At 54.6% G+C, this 25,361-nt stretch overlaps 4 protein-coding genes across 4 annotated transcripts; 2 read left to right on the plus strand and 2 right to left on the minus strand.

The window, feature by feature from the left end:
- Positions 1 to 1,225: 1,225 nt before the first annotated feature.
- On the minus strand, positions 1,226 to 2,776 carry B0T26DRAFT_654559 (aspartyl aminopeptidase-like protein; the record flags this gene model as incomplete). The annotated part of the gene is made up of 2 exons (XM_060438556.1): positions 1,226 to 2,661; positions 2,719 to 2,776. 2 exons carry the CDS (start codon positions 2,774 to 2,776, stop codon positions 1,226 to 1,228), a joined length of 1,494 nt encoding a protein of 497 aa, XP_060292323.1.
- A 1,749-nt stretch (positions 2,777 to 4,525) lies between these two features.
- On the minus strand, positions 4,526 to 5,104 carry B0T26DRAFT_720171 (uncharacterized protein). The gene has a single exon (XM_060442465.1). It carries the CDS (start codon positions 5,052 to 5,054, stop codon positions 4,578 to 4,580), a length of 477 nt encoding a protein of 158 aa, XP_060292324.1. The 5' UTR covers positions 5,055 to 5,104; the 3' UTR covers positions 4,526 to 4,577.
- A 10,657-nt stretch (positions 5,105 to 15,761) lies between these two features.
- B0T26DRAFT_390848 (uncharacterized protein) lies at positions 15,762 to 21,154 on the plus strand. The gene is made up of 4 exons (XM_060434762.1): positions 15,762 to 16,134; positions 16,236 to 16,338; positions 16,399 to 19,320; positions 19,384 to 21,154. Exons 1-4 carry the CDS (start codon positions 15,950 to 15,952, stop codon positions 20,908 to 20,910), a joined length of 4,737 nt encoding a protein of 1,578 aa, XP_060292325.1. The 5' UTR covers positions 15,762 to 15,949; the 3' UTR covers positions 20,911 to 21,154.
- A 1,866-nt stretch (positions 21,155 to 23,020) lies between these two features.
- On the plus strand, positions 23,021 to 24,566 carry B0T26DRAFT_678501 (uncharacterized protein; the record flags this gene model as incomplete). Its single annotated transcript, XM_060440236.1, has 3 exons — positions 23,021 to 23,368; positions 23,463 to 23,729; positions 23,814 to 24,566. 3 exons carry the CDS (start codon positions 23,021 to 23,023, stop codon positions 24,564 to 24,566), a joined length of 1,368 nt encoding a protein of 455 aa, XP_060292326.1.
- Positions 24,567 to 25,361: the final 795 nt, after the last annotated feature.

Consider the following 25,361-nt stretch of genomic DNA (forward strand, 5'->3'; position numbering starts at 1 on the left):
TAATTGAGTTGTAACTGGGAGCATGCCTAGAGTATGATTGAGTAGATTGATAGTCTAGACCACAACTGAGGCATAACAGCACAATAACTGGCTCTCAACTCGGGCTTTTCTTGGGAGGAACCACGCATAAATTAGCCCCTTTTCTGTTGCCAGTCTGGAGAGAACAAGCCGGTTACTAGTTCGTAACCAGACTCGAACTCGGAAGTACAGCATTGGCCAACTAGGTACCTCCCTTTTTGCTACCAACTCAGAGGTAACGTGCATACTACTACCTCCAAACAGGATTCAAACCCGGAAGTAAAGCTCTGGCTAACTAGGTAGCTACCCCTTTGTGCTGCTGCCAACCTAGAGGCGGCAGGCCAGCTATTGACTCCCTAATTAGACTCAGACTCAGAGGCAAACCATCGGCTCACCATATCTTTTCTGTTGCAACCAAGGCAAGTACATGTCCACGCACGTACATAGTTACCTTGTATAAGATAGGTAAGCAGCAAGTAAATGAATGAACGAATGAAAGCCAACAACCGAACCCAGCCCACATCGTCACCACACCGAGCAAAACAATAAACGGGATGAAGGAGGGGATGAATCCAAACAAAACAACATCTTCTCCCCTCTTTTCAAGCCGCATCTACAAATATAGACAGGCATCTCTACCAGCCTAGATAGATACCCTGCCACGCATGCATGTATAATACAAACACCCATGCTTCAATAAATCAGTCTGACTGTCAGCTAGCAAGCTAGTCAGCCAAGTGCCTCGTGACCGCATCCGCTACCACAGCCGCCACCGCAGCCGCCACCGCAACCGCGGCCGTGGCTTACTGACTTTGCCAGAAATCCGCATGTAACTATCTGAAGCCTGGTGTGAGAGAGTCGTCTAGACATATATCATTAGACGGGCCGTCGACGGGGCGGATGTGGCACAGGATATGGATGCATATACAGACATGCATACATGTATATAAATCATGGGGGGGGGGGGGGGGGGGGAATGAATGGTTTACCGACTAGCTCACAGAGTGGGCTTCGTTGTCCCATCGTATAGCTGTCAACCGCCTTTTGTATTATTATGGTCCAAGGGGTTGGCTGACTGGCCGCTAAGATGAATAAATAAATGACACTTTGCACAGCGAACCCCATATATACACAAGTATTTTCAGTATTTTCGTTTTGGCTATTACCTATACCTGACCGACACGCCCTCTCTTATTCACAACTACCACTAGTCAACAAGAATCTTGCTCTCGAGCTCGCAGTAGTTGCTGAGGAAGCTGTCAAACAGCCTGATGGCATGCTCGACGTCGTGGGAGCCGGCCGTCTCGCGGATGCTGTGCATGCTCAGCTGGGGGTTGCCGAGGTCGAGGGTGCGGACGCCCATCTTGGCGGACAGCATGGGGCCGATGGTGCTGCCGCAGAGGGAGTCGTTCTTGACGACGAAGAGCTGGAGGGGGACGGCGGCGCGGCGGGCGGCCTCCTGCACGAGCACGATGCCGGGCGAGTTGGTGGAGTAGCGCTGGTTGGCGTTGACCTTGATGACGGTGCCCTTGTTCATCTCAGGCTGGTGGTTGGCCTCGTACTTGCGCGAGTAGTTGGGGTGCACGCTGTGCGCCATGTCGGCCGATACGAGGAACGACGTGCTCAGCGTCTGCTCGAAAGCCGTCGCCGACTCGGCGTCGCCGACGTGCTCGTACGAGCCGTCTGACGATGATTTGGACACGGCTGGCGGTAGGACCGATAGCCGGCGTAGGATGGCCGGGAGGAGGTTCGAGTTGGCGCCGTGAGCCGATAGCGAGCCAATCTCCTCGTGGTCGAAGCAAGCGATTAGGCGGATGCTCGAGTCGGCGTCGAGGCTCGCCGACTCGACCGACGAGATCAGGCCCATGACGCTGCAGTACGTCATGTTGAGATTGTCGAGGCGGGCTGAGAAGATGAACTCGTCGTGGAGGCCGCCCAGGCACGACTTTTGCGTGTCGTAGAGCACGAGCTCAAAGTCGACAATTTTGGAGGGCTCGACGGCGATCTCGCCGGCGACAACTTCCAGGAGGTAGGGGTGGTGGCGCTCCGAGAGGGCCTTGAGGGGCTGAAAGTTGGCTTCGGGCTCGTCCTTTGCGTCAGCGGCGGCGGGGTCAGCGTCGGCACCGGTGCGGTTCAGTTCGGCGGCTACCAGGCCGGCGATGGGCAGCAGCTCGTCTTCCTTGTTTGGGTTGAAGCTGGGCTCGCGGTTGAGGTGGATGGCCAGGTGGGGGACGCGCAGGATGGGGCGGTCGACCTTGACGAGCTTCTGCTCAAAGTTGCCGTTCCCGTCCTTGACGAGGACGCGGCCGGCGACGCTCAGGTCGCGGTCGAACCAGGTGTGCCAGATGCCGCCGCCGTAGGTCTCGACGCCGACCTGCATGAAGCCGTTGGCCGACTTCTTGCTGACGGGCTTGATGCGGAGACAGGGCGAGTCGGTGTGGGCGCCGACCATGGCGATGGGGTTGCCGGGCCGCCACTTGGCGCCGACGGCAAAGGCCACGATGGACGAGCCGTTGCGCGTCAGGTAGTACTTGCCGCCGGGCTTGACGGCCGACGAGGCGGCGGACCAGTTGTCGCGCTCGCGGAGCAGCTGGAACCCGGCCTTTTGGAGCAGGGCGGCAGACTCGGCCACGGCATGGTAGGCTACCCATGGGAGTCAGTCAAGTCAATTTCACAGAACTTGGAATGCGGGCTGCTTACGGGTGGGAGAGGCATCCACAAAGTCGAGAAAGTGGGTGGCCGACTTCGAGGGCGCCATGGCTACGGTCCGTGCAGCTGCTGTAACACCTGAGTTGCGTGTAGCAGTACCCGTATCACGAGACGAACAAGAAAAAGGAAAGAGGCGCGTCACACCCGTTTGACTCTGCGGTGCACTGGGTGTGTTGGTGTGGCCGTGTCGTCCGAACCTGAACCTGGAGGAGCTTGTCAGTAGCAACCGGTTTGTCGGCGATGCTCTATTGCTGAGCATCGAAGTCGTTATGCCGGGCGGGAGACGTCGTTCAATTGAAGCTTCCCACGATACCTTAGGTACGCAACATGTCAGGCGAATTGAAGACCGACCATGAGTATAACGACGTCCAAGTCGGCAGCGGGGTATCCGTACCAGGTACCTACCTAACCTAGCCCCTCTGCGCGGGCTTTGATGAATTAATCCAATGGACGAGTCCGGGGTTCGGCCCACTGTTTTTAGCACTCGTGTGTATTGTGTTCACCTGGTTCAGTGACTCCAGGCCACCTTATCTACCTTACGCTAGCGCATACCTACGGACGGAGCACGGATACAGTTCGGATACGGACGGGATCTAGCTATAAGGTAATGTCTGGGTTCGCTTCCGTCCGCGGACAGCCCCGCAACAACCTAAGTTAAAATAAAAAGCCGTTGAGTCGCGCTTCTCACGACCGGGGTTAGTTCAGGTAGTAGGCTGGTCCTCCCGTCCGCTTGTCAACAGCCAACGACCGGGGAGAACAAAGCTTGAATTGCCTCCCAGAGCAGCGAGCCCGAATTGACGGTGAGACGGCCGTTCCTTCGCTACAAACTAAGTCACCTACCTTGCCTTTGCCATGCCATTCTAGGAAGCTGGCATGGCACGCGGTGGCGGGCGGTGCCATACCTGCTGCTGTCTTGGCCTGGACACACCCGACAGAATAATTATCCGCGCTTACAACGTCAAGAAAGAAGCGACATAACATGTATGTACATTCGGAATACCTGCAGTCCAATACAACCACTACAGCCATGCCAGCTGTAGCCGGGCAGGCCCGCGCGGACTCAAACGTATTGTATGTATTCGGCCTGTATGCACATACACATACGCCACACTGCCCCGGCCGAGAGAGGGAGAGACCGAGCGACAAAGAGAGAGAGAGAGAGAGAGGGGCATGGAGGTTCTTTAGATTGCCAAACTCTCTCGTCAAAAATGCGTCACACGCCGTCCATTTCTCTTTTTTTTGCCCGTCATTCCCCGATCACGCCCCGCCTTCCCCATCCCCTGTTCCCTGGGCTCCCTTCTCTCGGCGAGGCTGCCCGTGACATGATCCATCCCTCCATAGTATTTTTTTTCTTTTTAGTCAGACAGACCAGACCGCCCTGCCGAAAGAAGAAGGGGAAACGAAAAAAAAAGCACTGGGCGTGCCGTTTTTTGCTACTGCACGCGCCATAATCCCCCCTGGGAGCTAAGCCCGCCAGCACATACATTTACACAGTATACATGTACATACACACGAGTCAAGGGCAAGATTGGGCTCTAGGTGATGTCTTAGACCAGTTAGGTTATCAACGAAGCCCCGCGGTGTAGGTGTGCAGTGCGGTGAGACGCCCTCGGTGAGTCCAGGTCAGTCAGCTGCTGAGGTGACTCTTGCAGGCCCTGCAGGCAGGGAGATTTATTACATAGTACGAAGTACCTTGGAGAAACATGACTCGGTAACTACCTACATGTACTTTTTGCACTTTGGCATTCACAGATGTGCTTGTGGATATTACAGATTCCGTCTTATTGTTAATTGTGACTGGATTTTGGTGCTGGCCAGTTTCTAAACCCCGAAACGAACACCAGCAAAGCCTAAGTAATAGTTAAGGTAGTTTGACAAGGTCTTGGGACAGACCAACTGCAGAGCAGAGCAGGCAATCCAAGGGCATATAAGCTGCCCTGTCGCAGCCTCTTGTTTGATCCGTGTTCAGAGATGACGATGTCTGTCTGCCATCCCAGCACTGTGCCAAAAAGGGCCTGTGCCAAAAAGGGGAGGGGGGCAGCGAGTTCGGATTGGGCTTGGCGGGGGCACCCGCGCCACACTCCGGCCCTGCTGACAGCGAAGCAAAAAGCTTCAAGAGTATGACTGAGCAAGTGGCCATTTTGATTTTTGTCAGCCTCGGGGCCGTGGGATTGGGGGGGAGGGAATATGTCGTGCGACAATGATGTTGTCATTGCCGGGGCCGGCCCATCAAGGAAGGGCACGCCGGAACCTGAGCAACTACATAGTAGGTACTCCGTAATGCGTTGAAGAAAAGGGAGGCTTAAAAAAAAGGCACTCAATACCATGGGTGCGTGCACGTACGATAGAAGAAGAAACCAAAAATGGAAGGAGAAGAAGAAAACCAGGCAGACTGCAAAAAAAAAACCACACCTTCATTTTTTTTTTTCCCTTTCGTTCGCCTCGATTTGCCTGCTGCTGCCATCGCTTGTCTTGCTTCTGCTGCTGCCATGCAACGCCGGACAGGGATTGGGGTTACGTGCATTGGAGATCAGTCAAGGGGGCTATCAGTTCCTGTTGCCAGGGCCCAGCAGAACCAGCAGCGTCCACCAGCCGCGATTCGCTGCTCGTCCCAGAACGCTATTTGCGTTGAATTTCTAGGCATGTAAGTACCATGCAGTATACGCCAAGTACATAGGTACAGTTCAAATCCAGCTTTGGGCCTTGAAGAGGCACCGGGAAGGAGGAAGGGGGGCAAGGAGAAGAAGGGAAGAAAGGCACAAAGGGGACAAGACCCTTCTCGTACTTTTCCTTCGTCCCTCTCCGCCATTGGGACCGGGATCTTAGCCTTTTTCTTTAGTAGCTGGCCAATCACGCTGCTCCATTTCCCCCACCCCTCCCCCCTTCTCTCTGCTGCAGGGCCCCGTCCTTTAGGGGGATGCGAGTCTTCAGTGGAAGAAAAGCTGCCGTGCAGCTGCGCGCTGGCAAGCGAAGGGAGGAGAAGTTCTGCGAACAGTGAATTGATCACTGGGAGCAGAGGGAGATGGGAAATGAGTGGGTGTCCCGAGAAAGCAGCAACAAAACCAGGAACCGGGGATTGTTGCCAGTGCGCATCTTTTCCTCATTGTTCTGTCCCTTTAGAAAGGGTGAGGAGGGGCGCGCGGGGTATTGCCGCCCCACGGTTTCTTTTTTTACTCGCCTTCATTAGCCTGTTCCTGACGATGGGGCGGATCGCCCGCTTGCAGCGATATGAGATGCGACGCGCGATCAGGATGAGATGATGAGGAAAGGAAAGAAAAAAAAGCGAAGACCCCATTGTGGGGCAAGGCTGGGCTGGGCTAACCTGGGTTTCGCGAAGGAAGGCTTGTCATGCAGAAGAAAAGATGGAAAAAAAAACAATTCGCTGATAGAAAAAGAAAAGAAAAATCGATGGCGACCGAAAAGGGAGAGAGAAAGCGGGACGATCGATGGGAGAACTGAACGACGAGGCGGTCTTTAACAGCCATACTGGCCCGAGCTTCCTCTTCGCTGCGGTCCGGTTCTTGCATGTTTGTTACAAAGGTACTGGTACGGGTACTCCGTCCTGAGTTTGATCCTGGTCATTGACTTCCAATCCCAAATGTGTTCGAACTTCATAATGTCTGAATTAGAAGAGCGATTCAACTCTGGGGAAAAAATGAGTATTGGGAAGCCTTGGGAACTCTATCGATGCCGGTTTATTCTCAGATCACAGGGTATTCATAGGTTTGTAGAGACGGAATACTATCTGGGCTGTATTACATACACTTCTGTATGTGCGGCACAGTGCGGATACTCTGCGTCTCCCTGATCTGACGGCGGCCTAGGCGGTACTGTAGGTTCACCTTAGTATGCACGAGGTAGACCCCGTTGAAGAATTGGAGAGGACCTGAGGCGCATCATCCGCCTGGGTCCCGTCTGGTGGGGCGCGGGGTGGTTGATCGGTTCGTGCTCTCTGGGAATTGTGGGAATTGGAATCTCTCCCGTCGCGGGCTGTCGATCAGACGCTATCAAAACTGCCGCCGCCCGATCGAACAGCAGCAGACACCCGACATATGTACGTACCTTACCTTACGTCCACCACTCCAACCTGAGGTAGCTCGACTGGACAAAGAAATCAAGGCAGGCAGGCAGGCTACGGGCTAGGTATTGCACCAGGCCCATTGTGTATATGTAATACGTTGGAGGTAATCCCCCGCATTTCCAGTCCTTTTTTGGCGGGGGGTTTTTTTACTTTTTTTGCCCCTCCCCTCCCGACTTCTAGGTTGTGCCACTCATCAATAGGAGGTGAGCACCGATCCGGGTCCTGTCCCGGCAACAGTCCCCAGGGCAAGGCCGACAAGCCAAGGCCAAACCCCCCCCCCCCGGGCGGAACTTTTGATACCTAGATATTTAAACCGACTACCCCAAGGGTCCAAACAACACAGCTTCCCCGATAAGGTCAGCACGATAACCTGCCCCGTAGTTTGTGGGGCACAAGCCCGGCCCGCTCGGGTTTCCCTCCCGTTGGATTTATATTTTTCATTCTTTGAATTGCTAGGGGGTCGCGTTGACCATGATGAGTTGGGACAGCCCGACAACGGGAGGATCTGTCGACCAGGGTCACTCGAGGGCCGCCACAGCGGCGGCCTAGCAGTGGAAGAAGACGGGAGCAGCCCGCCAGGCCTGCCACCTGGGCTGGTGGAGGATTGCTTCTGTTGCTAAAAAGCTGGGGCATGTATGTTAGGGCCCCCAGAGATGTTTGGTATTGGGGTCTAGAGTGTGTAGTCTCTTCAGTGTAAGTGCGGGTAACGACTTGTTACGCAAGTCAGGCCTGTTATTCGTATATACACGCTGTGAAGCCCCTGTGTTATTTCTGAATCGATTAGCGAGACCGCCATTTGTTTAGCTGACTTTGTGAATATATCTGTGGCGGTCGAGGCAACACCTGTTTCGGCGAGAGGCTGCGGACATTTGTTGCCCGAAGCCGCTTATGATTTCCCCCATGATCACTGGCGCATTCCCGACGCCGCAAAGGATCAACTTGATTCGGCAACAACCGTCGAAAATGGTGGGTAACCAAGCCGTCGTTGATGAGTCAGATCTACGCGAAGCGTGCCTCCTTTAACTGCTCTTCTTGTCAGTATCTCAACGCCTAGCTACCTGACTAAGTAAGCTAGCTCCAGCTATAATCTTGACATTATTTCCCAGACATTAAGAAAAGACAAAGACGTAGCCTACTACGTCTTGGCGATGGGATGAAGGGCATCAAAGATAGAGAGAGAAGGCTGTTGCTAACCCCTAAGAAAGAGAAAAGTAAGCTAGATTCCCGCCTCTTTGGAATACCCACATCGGTTCCCGCGTCTGTATGTACTATGCACGTACATAGTTTGTACCTAGCTTCTTTAATGCCACTCGGTCATAGAATTATGACAGACGAGATGCTAGCATCCCACGATCCAGGTCGGCTTCTTTTGAGAGGGGGAAGGTGGTTTATTCAACAATGCCTTCGTACAATTGTGCGGCAGGCAGGGGATTATGGCAATGTTGGGACAGCACAGGAGAGTGCCGAACAACGCAGAGCAAGCGGTGAGGCAGCAGTTGGAAGTGAGGCGGAGGCGGCGGCGGCGGTGGCGGGCGCGTGGACAAGCCTCCTGTCACGCCCTGGAGGGCTGACTTCACGATTGCAAAACCCTGGGGGCGACGGGGAGCGAAGAGAGAAAAAACCAACCACGAGTAGGCTAAATGGGAAACATGCCACCCCGTAAGCATTCAATGGAATATGGGACATGGGATTTGGGATTTGTGGGAGTGGCCGTCTTCTTCTGGGAGGCGGGAAGGGGTGTGGGCCATTGGGGATTCCCGCCGTTTTGACGCGTGTTCGAACCAAACTTTGGTGCTTGCTGCTGGCCCTGGTGCATGTGCATAGTCGACATGGAATCTTGATGTCTGTCTGTCTGTCTGTCTGTCTGCTTACCTTTGCTCTATTTGGGAACCGCGGAGGCGCAGAGAGCGGGAGGGGAACGACGGATTCGGTGAAGCGACTGAACCGTGAAAATAAGAGAATCCTTCTATAATGCGGGGACAACGACGACGAGGACGAGGACGGCCCGTCAATGAGGCCATCCGGAAACACGCACTCGCGCATGGTATTGGTACTTGTGCAATACAACATCAACACGAAACACCTCGGGACGGGTTGTTGGGATGGACCGGTTCCCAGTGATGGCATCGCATGGACATTGTAGAAACGACGTGTGGCTGTTTGCGCGTGCATGTGCGTGTGTTTGCGCCTGTGCGTGAGATGCAGAGTCAATGGATGTTGACCAAGACCTAAAGGGACCCGGCTTGGAGGCAGGCGTGTGGTAAGCTAGGTGCGACATTGGGCACCTCGTCGTCTCCTCTGCTTTGCTGCATTGGGCTCTTTTCCAGAATCCGGAGCCTTCAAGCGCGGCGACGGCCAAAGTCAAGAGCTCAGAAATGACGGCATACAGCAGGTTATTGTTTGAGGAGGGAGGGAAACGGAGAAGAGGCGGGGAATTGAGGTGGGTACCTGTTCAATATCACAAACCTTAACTACGCGATCACGCTTTCTATGTCATTCGCCCTTGACCGTCTCTGCGAAAAGGTTACGCGAAACCGTCGTCAAGTCGCCGATTTAGCATTTTAACTACTGGGAAATACGAAGCAATGAGGGTGTGTGAGGCAGAAAGAGGGCTAGAATTGCGTATTGTAAGGAGTATGTAGTGAATGTACGAATACATGTACATATCCGTACACCTATAAAATACTCCTAACGGTTGTCTGTTGTTTCCTGTTTATTAGCGACAGGGTCTCATTCCCGATTCAAGCTAACGTTCCGTGTATTCCCGGAGAGACAGCAAAATTAGAGTCGTAAATATGAACCAAGGCTGTATTGTGTGTGCGTTCGGAGTATACACCGTGAATATAATACAGAGTACGCAAGGTACAGTACATATCAACCTCAATACACACTCTTCTCGGGTCGCATGGAGTGTCCGAGTGCATGCGCTGACGCATGCCTGTCTGTGTGTTGTTATTACAATTGTTGGCCGCTCTTTGTTTGTTGTTTGCAACTTTGGCCGCCTGCCTTGGGGTTGTTGGTTGTTTTTCTTTTCATCTCGAGGAGTTATCAATGCAACTTCGAACTATGCTGCGAACCCGGGCCAGAAAAAAAGAGCCCACGGGACACCCCTATACCTTAATAACAGACCGTCCTGGCGTATATCACACCGCCCATCATTCTCGATAAACGCCGTAGTTCATTACACAGCATGCAGGGAAAGGTAGCCTGGGGACCATGTCCCGGCCATGGGGCAACGACAAGTGGGCAGTCTGTATTCCGTACTTTTGGAAGCTTGGATCGGCATCCGGGGGAAGACTGCCTTATTTCAATACAAAAGTACGCCTTGCAGCCACGATGCAATGGGGCTAGACCCCTTATTTTGAACACTGAGAGGCTTTCTGGCTCACTCGAATCGAGCTCGAACCTGGACAGTTTGGAAAAAATAGGAAAACAGGAACACACTAAAAGCTAGTCGGTGCATTTTGAAGCAGCTGCAGTGCTGTGCGGGCGATTACCTGTTGATGCATCTGCAAGCTTCGACATCAATGGGCTTTGTCGCTAGCAGCTAACCGAAAGGGGCTTGGTCGAAAGGACACAGGATGCAAGCAATCGTTTCGAGGTTCCAGGTTCCTGCAACGACTCTATCCGTCAAGACACCGTGCCCTACCATTGGCTATTGGTACTGGCTGTGCGCCAAAAAAAAGTTACTTTCTTTCCTTCAATACTACAAAAGCTTCGTGGTTGGTGAAGGACGGGGTCCTGTCCAGAGGCTCTAGATGAATAGGCAGGGATTAAGGGCTGTGATCTGTACGGATTGGTGTATGCACGTCTTAGGCTGTGGGATTGTGGGCCCCCAATCGACGTTTTTTTCTTAACTCGGCAATAGGGCCGCCACCTTCCCATGCCACCGGAGTCCCCTCCGTCAGCCACGACTGTACACCTGAATGCTCAATCAGAGACCGCAGCTTCTCATAGCCAATTCGAGGAACTCTAAGATGCCGATGGAAGCTAGTAAGATTGATATGTTTTGCAAGCCCAAATATGGCTCATATTTGCCTGGCGTCTTCGTGTTTCTAAGAAATAAATGTACTGACGCCTCTCAATGACTGTAGGCATCGGATCGAACAGACACTCTCCCCAAACCGGTAGGGGGGCAGGGTTGGCGCGCAGGCTAGCCATCGATCAAGATGCCAACGCACCTTAAATCTTAAGAACCTACCCGGCCTACCCCTCCCCCTCCGCTCCCCTCACACAAACTTGCGGGTCGGGTCGAGCGAAGCTTTTCTTTTGACTTTAACATAGATGCCACAGTCCCCGCACTTCGAAGCTTGTGACGGCGATGACAACAACGAAAACAAGGGACAGCGCGTAACGCCGAGGGACGTCAATAAGGTGAGAGACATGTGCTCAATGATCGACTCCGTACGATGCCAACATGCTGGCAAGGCAGCATAGCGGGACAAGCACAAGCACGCCTCCGTCTCCAATCCTTCCTGTCCAGATTAGCTCCCCCGGCTTATTACACAGTGAAGATCCTCGAGCTACACTGTATTCACTTTAGATTACAGCCTAGAACCGCCTGGGTAAGGTACCTTGTGTATTGCCCCGTATCTCGCAATAGTGCTTGTGGCCGGCGATGAGGAGAAACAATTCAGGTAGGTAAGTACTCCAGTTTTCTTGTCATTTGACTAGAACATTATATAGGTAGCTAATGTGATAATTATCTTTCGCTAGATCTGTTTACGCCATTCCCACACTTATAGCGGGAAAGGAGCAGCAGAGAGCCCAGGGGCTCGTGCGAATCGGCTGGCGTACGGACTGCCCTCAACCTCTCTGCACAGTTTTTCGTACGGAGTACTTGGTACTTTACAGTGCACCCTGAGACTTTATTTCTATTGATGCTACCTAAATTTACTACAATCCAATCCCTGAATGTTTGTTAGCGTGGTACTTACGAAGGAAAAGAAAATAACAAATGAACCGGCCAGGAAAGGTCTTTAATAGGTATTTCTAGAGAGGGAGTAGACCTCTAAGATTCTAAAATAGGGATTCAAATAGCTATTACCTCCCTTGGTGAAAAATCTTTACGGCGAGTTGTAAGATGTTAAGGCCATTTGGATCTTGGAAAGTACCACGCCAACAAACATTCAGGGATTGGATTGTATGAGCTCTCCACGCACGTAAACATTGCTTCGACCGTAAGAGTGGGAGGGGCGTGCAGCGCCTGTCTCTCTGCTCAATGCCCAGTGTCTGGTGCTCAGTGCTCACATGTCCTTGCAGGCAGCCCGATGATGCAACCTAGAAAATTCCAAGCGTGAAATGCTCATCGGAACGATCTGGACAGCCGAAGTGATCCCCAAACGGGCGCCTGGGATGTCAAAGTGGGAGGCTGAGCAAGGGTCATCCCGGATGGATCCTGGTGTTTGTTAGGCTCGTGCCGGCAGGTACACGAGCGTGAGCACTCCGAGCAGGTGGGTGTGGCCTATGGAGAATGTAGACTTTACCGCACGCAACGCAACGCAACCTGCGTAACGCCATACCAGAGAAAGAGAATTGAGTTTCGGGGCAGCCATCGACTGATTGTCACCCGCCCGCGAGGACGATCGGCCGCCACCCAGATCGGATGCTGGGCTGGCGACGAGGGTAGTAATAGGTAAAGTGGGTAGTAGCTCTCCCGAGAAGCGACCGTTCGTGACATTGACGGGAAGCCGTCGTTGATGAGAAAAGGAGACAGACGCGCTCATTAGCGTGCCAGCTCCTGTGCCCGTCGCCATCATCAGCCTCATCCAATCCGAGATGGTAGGGCGCAATGGGCGAGGAGGGCCTGCGGACCCGGGTCTTTGGGCACTGAGACTCTCTTCACCTCACTCATCCGGAACCCCATTTTTCTGCCCCCATCCATCGAGGCGTGCGCGCAGTGTTGTGGACCCGCATTCAAGGGCGAAGGGGCCGGTCGTACCCGTACCTAAAGTAAAGGGCCATAATGGCACGGTTTTCGTACGAGAAGCGCATCACGACAGGCAAAATGGTGATTATGGTTGGCTGCGTTAATAAGTGAAGCTTCCCTCCCTCCGCTCGTAGGCTGCGTGCTCTGCTCTGCTCTCTGCTCTGCCCTGCCTTGCCCGCCAGCAGTAGTGTCGCATCTGCCTCTTCGTCCAGTCTTCCCTGCTCACATCCACGTCCGGGCCTGATGTACATAGTACTTCGTACCTTTATGTGCCCCGCCCGCCCACGTCTCTGCCCAAACCAAAACGGTTCCCACTCGCCTTTTCTTCAAGACGAGGGATATAGATGCCAGGGCTTCCTCGCTCGCGCCTCTATTCTTTTTTCCCTCCTTCTTCTCTGCGGTGAACTGCTAAACTGCAGTGCCCTACCGTTCAATTGAACACGCAAACCGGCTATCTGGTGCGAACTGTGTGAAGGCGAACTGCTCTTTCATCTTATGGGCAGCCCGGCAGTCTTAGCGAGTCTGCGTTGCGCTCGCCGAGCCCCCTGGTCGCTTTTGAGCCACACATCGAACAGGGGGGTGGGGGGCGTCCTGGTCCCTCTCGATGGCAAATGTACCGTTGGCGCATTCGAGGTACCTGCCAGGTTCCCTCTTGCTGCTGAATTGGATGCGCCAGAATGACTGCTCTGGTGCAGTACCGCACAGTACAGTACACACACCTATTTCTGCAGCTTGCTCTGCCGTCACCACTCCCCAGTTCCAGTACCCCAAAAGCAACCTCAGTGATTAAGAACGGCAACCTGGACAGAAGCTCGCAGCCCCAAAGCTGGCTGGCTCGGTGACAAGCGAAAGAAACCAGGTAACTTCGAGTTCCTCTCCCGCCCTTCGCCGAGTTTGCGCTACGAGTTCAGCAGCTGCTTCAAGCAAGGAAGGTAGGTCGGTGCTGGTAGACACCAAATAAACTGTGTAATTATCCCTCTCGGACTCGTCGCCGGGATTCGAGGCTAATGGGGGCCCGCCTCCCGTCATGGGCGCTATGCCCGAGCGTCGACGAAGGACTGCGGGGCACCGAGTCTGCTGCGCTCGCTCGTCCTATTCTTGAAAATATAACAAAATATAACGAATAACTTACACCTCAGCTACCCTACCTCAGGAAGACATGAATTCCGTACTCCGTCCCTTGCCATGGGCCACGGATTCTTGGTCACGGCAGGCGGTTTGTGCCCTCGGTCGTTGCGGCAAGCTAAATGTCCGGTCTACTAGTACCTTAACACACATCACGGTGGAGTCGTCGCTAGAAAATATCTCGAGAGTAAATGTGCTTTCGCCACAGTTTAGAGCCGTCCGTTCTTTCCTTACGCCCTCCACGTACCTGAGGCCGGGTACTCGTAATGCAGACGAAATGTGGTGCTGGCGCTTCTTGGTTTCCCCCGCTTGCCCGCCCGCGACGGGATTCAAACAGCTTGCGAGCACAGAGTCGGAGCCCCGTCTTGAGGCGAAAGGTAGCAACCCAGGGAGGGCGCTGTCCCTTTCTGTTCAGCTACGCGCGACAATAAGAATGAGGTGCATCCGTGAACGCCCAACATGGCGCTGCCCTGGCCCTCGACGGCAGCCTTTGCCGCCCTGCTTAGCGCTAGCCGCAACACATGGAGGGCAGACGGAACTTGGAAGCCCACCACGCTCCATCACTCAATGAGGTACGGATAGGTGGGCGGGCAGGTCGAATGTATCCAATGTATGTACTGTATGTACCCAGCCTTTCCTTCCATTCCATATTGTGTGTGCCGCAGGTCGAGGGTACCGTGGGGTACCCGTCCGGTATCTGGGTGCTGGGTGCTGGGTGCTGCCCTGGGTGCGCTTGGCACGAGTTCCATAGGGAGGCAGGGTAGGTACCTAGGGTACTTAGAGTGGGTTCCGCCTCCAGACCCAGCGCCGTCTGACACTGGCTGCTGTCGAGCTGCATCCACCGCCCTTCCAGGTTCTTTTCTCCCCTTCCCATCTTTCCACTTCGCGGGCACACCACCCTCCCTCCTCACGCCTTAGTTCCCGGCCTCACCTCACCTCATCCCCACGGTGCTCGCCGCCAGTCTTCACCTCGTTGCGCAGCTTTTGTCTTTGTCGCATTCGGGGCTACGCGCTGTAATTCTCCAGATTGGCACGTCCCGGCCTGTTTAGGCTTCTTTTTTTTACCCTAAACTTTGGACCGTCTGGCACTGCACCTAAAACCAGGCGTGTGCCTCTTCCTTGTTACCTACTTCCCGCCTACCCTGCACATTTTGGGCCGCCTCCCTCGTTTTCCACTGGCTGGTCCCCGCGCTTTCGAACACCCGCAACCCGTGAACTCACTCGGTTCGGATTCACTCACTCGCCTCACCTCCTCCCCCCGTCACCGGCCCAGCATCCGCGCGACGACCGAGAGCAACGCACCGGCCGTTCCCGTTCGCCACGCACCCCCCAACCGGACCAAGCTCTGCAACCTCGACCGCTGCCTGCCAGGCAGAGCGACGTAGCGTGCCAAGCCACGTTCTGGTCTCGTCCATTCCTCACAGACAGCCACAGCGACGGGCGATCATCTAGCAGCGATCGGTAGAGGCGAGTTGCGCCTGCGACCTTTGTCTGCTCGGCCGTTGTGTGTCCTAGGCCGCTGTATTGAGATCGGAGGATTTTTTTTCGGCCTGGCTCGTTTTTCGGTCGCAAGCGCGCCCCGTTGAGGCCGTCTCGAGACCTGCCTCGCCGTGATCAATCGTATCTTTCCGGGAACGAATGCCGCTGCTCTGGGGCCACATCGAGCTCTCGTCTTCAGCGGGTACGAATCGCTAGAGAACGGAAGCCCCATTCGGGCTCTGGCTTGAAGACAGCCACCTGGTCGGCACGTCCCACAAACTTTTCTAGCTCCTGACGTGCGACTCTGCCCACTTGCAGCTCGCCAGCACGCCTCGCTGGTGACACAGAACGCCTGTTATTATATGGACGTCTTCGGGTTACGCTAGGCAGCTTGCAGCCAGTTGTCGGCTTCCTGCCGCTTCGCGGGAATTGCCTTGGTCGTCGTAATTTCTCGTCGATATCCTAGCCACGGCCGCCAACTCCTGGATATCCCTGTCGTGCCGGAGCGACTCCGTCTTTTACGTACTCGGCGAACCGAGAGCCATCCCGTTTCCGCGTGCTTTGAGGGCACCTCGCTAGCGGGCTGACCCCATCACGTTTCCGCGGCCATGGCCGCCAATATGCCGCAGATGGTCGCCAACGGCCAGATGCTGATGCAGCAGCAGCAGCAAGCCCAACGTCGGCAACTCCAGACTGTAGTCTATAATCACTTGGTGCAGAGCATGTCAACGGTGGCTGGGTCCTGGCAAAGCCAAACACAAACCCAAGAGCGGTTTGGAAAAACCATGAACCTGTAAGCGATCTATTTACTAGCATTTTGTTGAGCGCGCTAGAGTCTTTTATCTTTAGCCAGTCCGACGGCATTTCCGAGAGCAAACACTAAATTTTCCGCAGTATTTCAAACATAACATTAGCTCTCCCCAGTGCCGATTGGCAAAAGGCCGCTCAGTACGGACTCGAAGTGGAAAATAAGGCTTTCCATGGTTCAGCCGACAAGGTAAGGCGATGATAGGTGCTTTGCTCTCGGCTCTTCATCTTTTGGCTAACCATCCTACAGCAACGGTACGAACAGCAGATGGACGCAGCCATAACAGACATGGTCAAGCGGAGACAAGCGCTTGCGCCCAATATTCAGAACCAACTCAACGCCGACGCTATGCGGCAGGCCCAGCTACAGGCTCAGCAGAAACAGCAGCAGGCTCAGCAGCAGCAGCAGCAGCAGCAGTTGATGATAAACCAAATGGTGGCAAGGGGGATGGGGCAACAGCCCCAGCAAATGGGTTTTCAGCATCTCCAGAACCCCATGCAGGTGTCACCCCAACAGGCGTTGAGTGGCATGGGCATGGCAGGCCCTGGAATGCTGCAGAACCGGCCCGACCAGCGCCAGTTCCAGATGCCGATGGCACAGCAGCCACGACCACAAACCGGACTCTCTGCCGAGATGAACCAACTCAGTGGGCCAGAGAGGCAACAGGTATCGGACATAGCCGTGAAACTCCACGCTCAAGCCGCAGAGTCGCAACGCAACAGCGTTCGGAGTTTCGTGCAACAAAAGATGTCAGCAGCGCAACTAGCCGATTATCAGCAGAGAAACATGGACCCGTCGATGCTGTACTACCAAAACCAAGCCTTGAATATCCACAAGGGGCGTGTTCCAGGGGTTCCGGGATTCCCGGGGATGATGGGGCAACGTCAACAACAGCCAGGTTTACCACCAAACACCCACGCGCAACCACAACATCAGGGCCAGCTGAACGCGGCCATGATGAGTTCGCATGTTCCCCAGCAGGGCGTCTCTGATGGTCAAATGTTTCTCGGAAACCTGGAAGCGATTCGCAACGAGCAACAGATGGGAGTGATAGCGGAACAAGCGGGAGTGATGGTTGTGCCGGCACCCCCGGGCGCTGTCCGCGGCGCGCCGGGGCTTATCAATGGCGTTCCCCCACAGGCCGGGCAGGTTCAGAATCCGGGACAGGCGCCACGAAACCCCCAGATGCAACAGCCGTTTGGCATGCAGCAAGTCAAGATGGAGCCCATGGCCGCCCAAGCGCAGGCGCAGGCTCAAAACAGAGCAGCAATGAACCGGCCTATGCAAGGCCAGCCGGGAGGGATAGCAGGACCTTCTCCGACTTCTCAAAGTCCGGCAGCTATGAACACGCTGAACGCCCCGATGCGGCAGCCACCCGTACCTATGGCCCCGGCCAACAGGCAGCCGATCAACCAGGGAAATCCACAAATGGGAGGGACGCTCAACCCGAATTTTAGCCACCAGTCTAACCCAAGACCGGGGAATATGAACAGCCAAACTATGGCGGCAATGCTGGCCAATCTCAGCCCCGAAGGTCGCGCAATACCGGAAGACAAGCTCAAGGACGTGATGGCAAAGTGGGAGCAGGAGCAACATCGCCCCCCGATGAACACCGGATTTCAGCCTCCTAAGCAGATGCAAGGGATGCCAGGGCAACTCCAAACTGGACCGATGGGTAATGCGAACCAGTTTACTGGAGCTAACACCGCCCAACAGCCCAATGGGGCGATGGCGCAGATGGCACAACAACAACAGCAGCAGCAGCAGCAGCAGCAACAACAACAGCAGCAGCAACAGGCTCAACAGGCTCAGCAGCAGCAGCAGCAGCAGCAAGCCCAGCAACAGCAACAAGCCCAGCAACAAGCCCAGCAACACGCCCAGCAGCAGCAACAACAGCAACAGCAGCAGCAGCAGCAGCAGCAGCAGCAGCAGCAGCGACAACTTCAACAACAACAAGCCCAACAGCAGGCTCAGCGTTTTGCTCAAAATCCCCAATATGTTACCATGGCGGATAGCATGAGCCTGCCACCTCAAATCATACAGCAGCTGCGAATTCATGTGCCTGCTGATACCGAAAAATGGGGCCAACTTAAAGCGTTCATGCGGTCAAACCCCGGGGCGGTGCCACAAAACTTTCAGAACCAGTTGCTTCATTTACAAATGATGCAGTTCAGGGGCTTTGTGGACCAAAACAAAAACAAGGTGAGACAGGGGCTACCGCCCGGAAGTGCGCCGTCAGGTGGCACACAGCCAGGCCCTACAGGGCCGGTGCCAGCTTTGCCCCCTGGAGTTACGGTCCCTCCCCAATTCCTTCAGGTAAGCCAGCAGGATTTGGAATTACTGCGCAGAAATGTGAAGTGGCAGCGTTTTAGCGTTGAGGGACTTCAGATGGTTGCCAGACGCCTCAAGGAAGAGAACTGGACAAGAAATTATTGGCAGCAGCAAAATCTCGCCAATAACAATGCAAGCGCAATGGCTCAAAAACAGCCATTGCAAGGCCCACCACCGTCAACTACACAGCCCGCCCCGGTAGCACCGCTAATAGTACGTCAGCCAAGTCAGCAGAAGCCTCCTGGGGCTCCCGACGCGGATAACTTGACACCTGTGGGTACAAGTGCTCAAAATGCCGGCCGCATGCCTGCTCAATCCCGAACGGCCGCTGTCAACCCCTCGCCGGCACAGAATCAGAAGAGTTTGAAGCGCCCAAACTCGGACGATGTCGCAGATGCCCCTAACCAAATCAACAACCCTTCGCAGCAGCCTCCCCAGTCGTTCCCGCCCTTTGTGCCAGACGCCCGCCCCACAGGCCAGATCATGCAGTTTACCCCCGAGCAAATTGCAAAGATGTCTCCAGAACAGAGGGCAAAATACGAAGCAGTGGTGCAGGCTCGTCAACAGCAGCAGCAGCAGAAGCAGCAGCAGCAGCAGCAGCAAATGCAACAACAGGGTCCGGAATTAGCGCGGCTGAGGCAGCTTGCTCAAGAAGAAGGCCGTCAGTCGATGCTCACGCAAGGGCAGGATAAGCCAATACAGCTGAGGCCAGATGACATGCAAGACTTTTTGGCCAAGCTACTCAAAACTGGCGCAGATTTGAAAAAGCTGAACAAGTTTTTGACCAAGTGGTTTGCCGCCACCAACGATGAGACCCAAGCAAGAGCGTTCTTGAAATTGGTAAGCATGCGCATGCCCCCCCCGCCCTTCGAGTAAGTTGAGCTTCCACTAACATAACCAAAGCGCGCGAAATTGGTGCGGCAATTTGTCGATAACGACTTTAAGATACCCAAAAACGTAAACGTGTTAACCCTGACGATACCCGAGCTGGACGCGCTTCAACAGATAATGGAGCAGATATTCACGGACTATATCGCGATTATGAAGGAGGGAAATGCCGCCGCCAATGCTCAACGAGCAGCGCCACCAGCGCCACCAGCGCCACCCGTGGCCCAGCCAGCAGGCCCGCGCGGTTCTCAGCCGACGCCATTGAGTGCGGCTAACCTTGAGAAGCAGACCCAAGCTCTCAAGCAGGTGAATCGGGCCGGCGTAAAGGTTGGACAGCAGCCGCCAGCCGCTCCAACCACAACGCAACCCCCTTTCCAGTTTGGGGCCCAAAAGTCGCCCGCCGGGCAGCCCATTTACTTGAGCGATCAGCGCGTCACCCAGGACAATCTCAACCCGCCGCCTCCTAGGAAGAAGGCCAAGACGGGAGCGCAGCCATCGTCGTCTCCGGCAGTTCAGCAGGGCGCCACGGTCTCTGCTCAGGTCACTGTCAAGGCGCCGTCTCCAGAGACCAAGAGAAGACCCGCGCCAGAGCCACAGACGCAGTACCAGCCACAGCCACAGCCACAGCCGCAACCACAGTCCCAGTCAAAGCCGCAGCCCCAGTCTCAACCGCAACCACCGCCGCAGACGCAAGCGAAGGTCCCGACCCCGCAGACGTACCCCTGCCCGGAGCCGGATTGTGAAATGCATGTTACGGCCTTTGTGACCGAAGAGGCCCTCAGCCGTCATCATCAAGAGGAGCACGTCAAGCCGAACGAGGACCCAGTCAGGTTCATGAAGGAAAACTTTGCCTTAGCCATGGGCCTAGATTTGCAAGGCAACCCAATACTCCCGCCTAAGGGCAACGGTCAGGACGCTAGCCAGTTCGGCGCACCGCCGATGGGCATGAGCCTCTCCAAGCAGGGACAGACGCCGATGAGCAGGCCGGACTCGGCCGCAACTCCGATGTCTCGAGATGCGTCGATGAGACGGCAGGCCAGTGCGGGCGTAAAGGGACCTGAGACGGCGGGCACACCGGGAAGGACCCAGAATACGCCCAGGTTGGCCGAGGTCAAACTTGCAGAAGGGCCGCAGATGGCTGTCATGGAAGACCCGTGGGCGAATTCGACAATAGACCCGCAGAGCCTGTTTGCCGGGTTTGCGCCGCTGGAGTCGATGAACGGAAACATATTCTCGGATATCAGCGCGTACAGATCCGTGACGCCCAACGACACGCCCGAATCGAGCAAGGACAGCGGGGCGTCGGAGCCAAACAGTGACATTGCCGAAGGGGCACATCTCGACATTGATCTCAACTGGCAGCCCATCGACACGGACCTCCTCCTGGACATGAACAACGTGAACATGGAGGGATACGATTCGCTTGACCACGACATGTTGGGGTCCGACCCGATGCAGTTTTCGTCGCTCGATGACATGACGACGGATTTCTCGAAGCCTTTCCAGTTCGACACGTCGCTCTACTCAATGGATGCTTCGTAGGACCTCGGGACGGCCGTTATCGTGGTCCCAGTGTTTAGGATATTAGAGGGCGACATCTCCCGCACGGTGCACGAGGCATTATGCTTGGACGATACGACGGAATATGACATGGAGGGCGGCTAATTCGGTTCGGCCAAGGTTCAGGACAGGGAACTGGGGGCGCGGGATGGGGTTAATGACTACGAACAAGCATCGGTCTGGACAGGGTGGGAAAAGGGCGGCTTGTTATGGCGTTCCTTGGTTTATGAAACTGGTGGCTTTTTTTCCCTCTTTTCTTTTCCTTTTCTCTTTCGCTGTTTCTTCTTACCCCTCCCGTGCGGGTTTCTATTTGGGGCGTGTGCCACGTGTTAGGAGGAGCCAAAGGCGACGTGACGTCGCTGTCTCTATAATTTTGGTCTTTATCTTTTTCTAGTTCTCGCTGTCCATCTTGTTTCTCTCTATTCTGGCGGGCCCTTTCCTGGTGTTGGTCTCCATCTCTAGATTCATCTCTAGATGGGTCTCGCGGTTCGCTGTTGGTATTGAGGGAGTTTTAGACGGAGGGACTTGTATTTACAGGCAGGCAGGCAGGCAGGCACACCAGGACCTTTGGGGGTGATGATACCCGTGATCGTGTTTATCTGAAATAGGATCTCTTTTTCCTTTGGCAGGACAGAAATCATTTGGCCAGGAAGCCAGTGGCTCTTTTTTTTTGGCTAATTGTACGAGCTTTTGTTTATTATCTGTTTCGGCTTTTGTTATATTTACCTCATCTACAAAGTACTGGGGATAAACACAATAAATCAAGGTTTATGCGCAGTAACTCAAGTGCAGCGTTGATGCGTGGTGTGTGTGCATGAGGTGGATAGCTATTTATGCAATGGATCATGAGAGGACGGGATCGGATCTGTGCACGCCCACCCCATCGTCGCCGTGTTCCATGCTGCTGCATGCACAAGCCGGTGCCTGCAGCAGCCTACACCAGTGGGGGTGTGCGCAGGTGCTGTGTTGTGGCGGGGTCTAAACCAGGTTGCGCGCTCTGTCCCCGGGGCGCGCGCAAGGCAGCCAGGACCAACCGGAAATCGGAATGTCTCATCCACCCATACCACGCCACTGCCACCCACCTCACCTTTTTCTTACCCCAAATTACAATGCCAAGACCTTCTTCACGCTACCAACGAACTACCTTATCTGCGTACATTTATGCATACGTATCCATATTTAGGTATGATATTTGAATGGGTGGAGGGGCTTGCCTATCTACAGGCGACGCGCTTCTGTTTGGTTTTTTTTAATAGCTAATGCGGTGTAAAGTGTCTATCCTATCGATTTAGTCAATTAGGAATGAAATGTCCGAACTGCAAGTTTTGAGGGCGAAGTGGCTTGCTGCGCTGCGTATTTTGTAATTTCCTATTTCGGCTTTTGATTTTCTTAATTGACATGGGCCCCATTTTTTTTGTTGCAACTGCTAGGCGCGACTTGGTCTTTGCTTTTCTTTAGAGTTGTTTCCGTAATGAAATCGAGACGCGACTTTTGGGGGGGAGAGGGGTTCCACAATCTTTTTTAGGGGAACGCCATAACATAGGCACATGCCATAAAGTTTCCCCAATTTCCATTATCCGTCCCTCAGCATCGAAGAACACCGAAGGTTGCTCCAACTCTGTTCTTACTGTTGCCTATTCGCGTTATCCGTATTTGTTGTTGTTTGTTATTATTGTTGTTATTGTCAAGGCTTGTGTTTTGGCTGCTGCTGCAGTTACTTCTATTGTTGTGTTACTCGGTCCAGTCTTTTTTGAAAGCAAAGCACAACCTTCCTCACGTACACTTACACACGCTTCTCTCGACCTTACACGTGCGTGTGCATATACTGCTGCATGCATGCATGCAGACAGCGACATATACTTGTGGCATATAAGCTTGATTCACTCCGAGACAGTCGACACACCGAAGACGAGAGGAGATACGTAGACGGCCTTCCATCGCAGCATCTCCACTCCGTTGTCACTAGTCGGCGGAGGGTGGAAAGAAAGCTGCAACACGCCTACGGATACATTGCTCCCTGACCTGTCGCTATCCACACCCGCGTCTGTACGTACGGAGATAGACACCCAAAACCAAAATTAAAAAAACAGCAATGGACATCGCCTCGTCGCCCGCCAAGAGGCGCGTCCTCGCAGCTCTCGACCCCAACGCGTCGTCCCCGAAAGCACCAAAGCACACTAGCTTGAAGCAACCCACCACGAAACCCCTCGCCGCCGTCATTGTCGACGAGTTAGAACTCGCCAGGAAACGCCCCCTACCGGAGCAGCAGCTGCAACTGCAACTGCAACAGCAACAGCAACAGCCAGCCATGGGGCCGCCGTCACACGCAGACCATGCGAGCAATGGGGACATTGGGGAGCCAGCCAGGAAGCGGCCGTGTCTCCAAGACGACAGCAGCCGGGAGGTGACTATCAATGCCATAGCCCAGCCAGAACCCGAGGTACGCAAAGACGCGTTTATGCTTGTGTGCTAGCTAGCTAGCTCGCGGCCGAGAGAGAAGAAACATACTGACGTCTCCCACCACAACACAACAGTCGCCTAGGTCTTCGTCATCCACCATCTTGGAGCGGCACAGCTCCGTGTCGCCGCTCGACCAGGACCACGACACGTCGTCGTGCTCCGTGTTCGACGTCTCGGCCATCGACACGTCGCAGGCCACGACGCTGACGGAGCCCGACCACCTCGACCCGCAACCCGCGGCCGCAGCTCCAAATGCCAGCGCGGGTGCCGGAACCGGAGCCGGGCGCATCCCCCGATGGCCGGGCCCGGCGCGGGTGTTGACGCGTGAAGAGGCGCGAGAGGTGGGTCATACATACCCTGATCCTCCCAATAAGTTTTCAAAAACGATAACCGTTGCTGACATGGCGAACCTTTTCCGGTTTTAGAAAGCTGAGATCCTCCGCCTGCGCTTGGGACTGGCAAACTATAAGGTCCGCACGGGCCAGACCGAAGTGCCCCTCGAGCAGCTGCAGGTGAGGCCGCTGCCGCCTCTGCCGTCCGGGGCCGGGAGAAGCAGCAGCAGCATCAGCATCAGCAGTAGCAATAATGGGGAGAGAAGCGGCCTGCAACGCGTGGCTGCGGCTGCGGCGGCAGCTGCGGCTGCGGCTGCAGCGGTGGCGGCGGTGGTTTCCGCCCCGGCTCGTCCTACTGCGCCGTCAAAAGCTCCCGCGCAGTGGATGTGGCGCCAGACCGGCTCAAACCACGCCTCGTCCCGGCCGCAGCAGCAGTCTACCGGGGTGAGCGGGAGTGATGGTGGTGCTGCGCTTGCAACACCGAGACGGCTACTCCCCGCCGCGCCGTTGCGGAGACCTGGTTCGGAGGAGAGAAGCAGCCACGACGAGGATGTAGCCATGGACAATGTCATAGTTGATCTGACTCGCGATGGAGCGGGCGACAATGACGACGACGATGACGAAAACGAGCAGGACGAAGAAGATATTGCTCTGCCGCGTCTCCCGTCGCTACCACCGGCCGCGACGGCAAAGACGGAGTCTGCCATAGCCTCTCGCCGCTCATATTCTGGCGGCGACAGCGACAGCGGCGGCGGTGGTGGTGGTAATACTGCGGGGGCCCGGCTGGCCAGCAGTGCGCTGCTGGGCGGCGCAGCTAGCGGCCTCCTGAGCTTTTCCAGAGGCTAGGGGGTGGCTCTTGGCTTTGGTGTTAGTTGGAGTTTTGTACGAGTGTAACTTGCCGTCGGTTTGCAACGCAAAAAAATTGTAATTGGGCGGGATTCTGTGCAGGTATTAATGTTTTCCTTTCGCCGGTTTCTGTCGTCGTAGAAATGCATGATGGCATTCAGACGGTGGGGTTATGTACATATGTATTAAAGGAATATTTTTGTTTCTTTTTCTTTTCGGCATGAAAGATTTCCCTCTAGTAAGAAAAAGGCATTTGGGGTTTGTTTTTAAAAATATCAAACTGTCTGGCGCGAGGATGTTATTAGTATGATAGACCTAGTATGATAGACGTCTACATCTAGACCCGGACATACACGGTATTTTTGGAACTGTGCTGTGCTTTCTCTTGCCGAAGACGGAGGCAAGACCGTCTGTTCTATTTTCGATGAGATACTTTATTACTTCAACTTGCTGCCGTCCCATATGACTAAATTTTAGCGAGGTAGGTGCCGTAGGGTCTGCGTGTAGAGGCGGGACAACGTTGGTTGGGACTTTGCTCCTCCTGAATCTCCGGACACGATCATCTTGTTGCTCTGATTTGATTCCATATCGCAATTCTCACAACACAGTACTTAGAGGGTAAGTAACAGACAAAAGCCTGGCCCATGCTGCACAGATAGATATCCGACGAAAGCAAAAAAAAAGTTAAAGCAAGCATGCAACACCTCCAAACTTCTCTGCAACAGCGGCAGGGACGTACGAAATCATACCCAGCGTATTTAAAGCACGACATATACGGAGTAGCAACGGGTAAGG

Source organism: Lasiosphaeria miniovina (genome assembly GCF_030549165.1).
Source record: "Lasiosphaeria miniovina strain SMH2392-1A chromosome Unknown B0T26scaffold_6, whole genome shotgun sequence".
Taxonomy (NCBI): Eukaryota; Fungi; Ascomycota; class Sordariomycetes; order Sordariales; family Lasiosphaeriaceae; genus Lasiosphaeria; species Lasiosphaeria miniovina.

Excerpts from the sequence above, each read along its gene's own strand:
- B0T26DRAFT_390848 (XM_060434762.1), top strand. The coding sequence starts at position 15,950 with ATGGCCGCCAATATGCCGCAGATGGTCGCCAACGGCCAGATGCTGATG. Across the intron at positions 16,135-16,235 it reads TTTGGAAAAACCATGAACCT|TATTTCAAACATAACATTAG; the intron begins GTAAGCGATCTA and ends AATTTTCCGCAG. Across the intron at positions 19,321-19,383 it reads CAAGAGCGTTCTTGAAATTG|CGCGCGAAATTGGTGCGGCA; the intron begins GTAAGCATGCGC and ends ACATAACCAAAG.
- B0T26DRAFT_720171 (XM_060442465.1), bottom strand. The coding sequence starts at position 5,054 with ATGGTATTGAGTGCCTTTTTTTTAAGCCTCCCTTTTCTTCAACGCATT.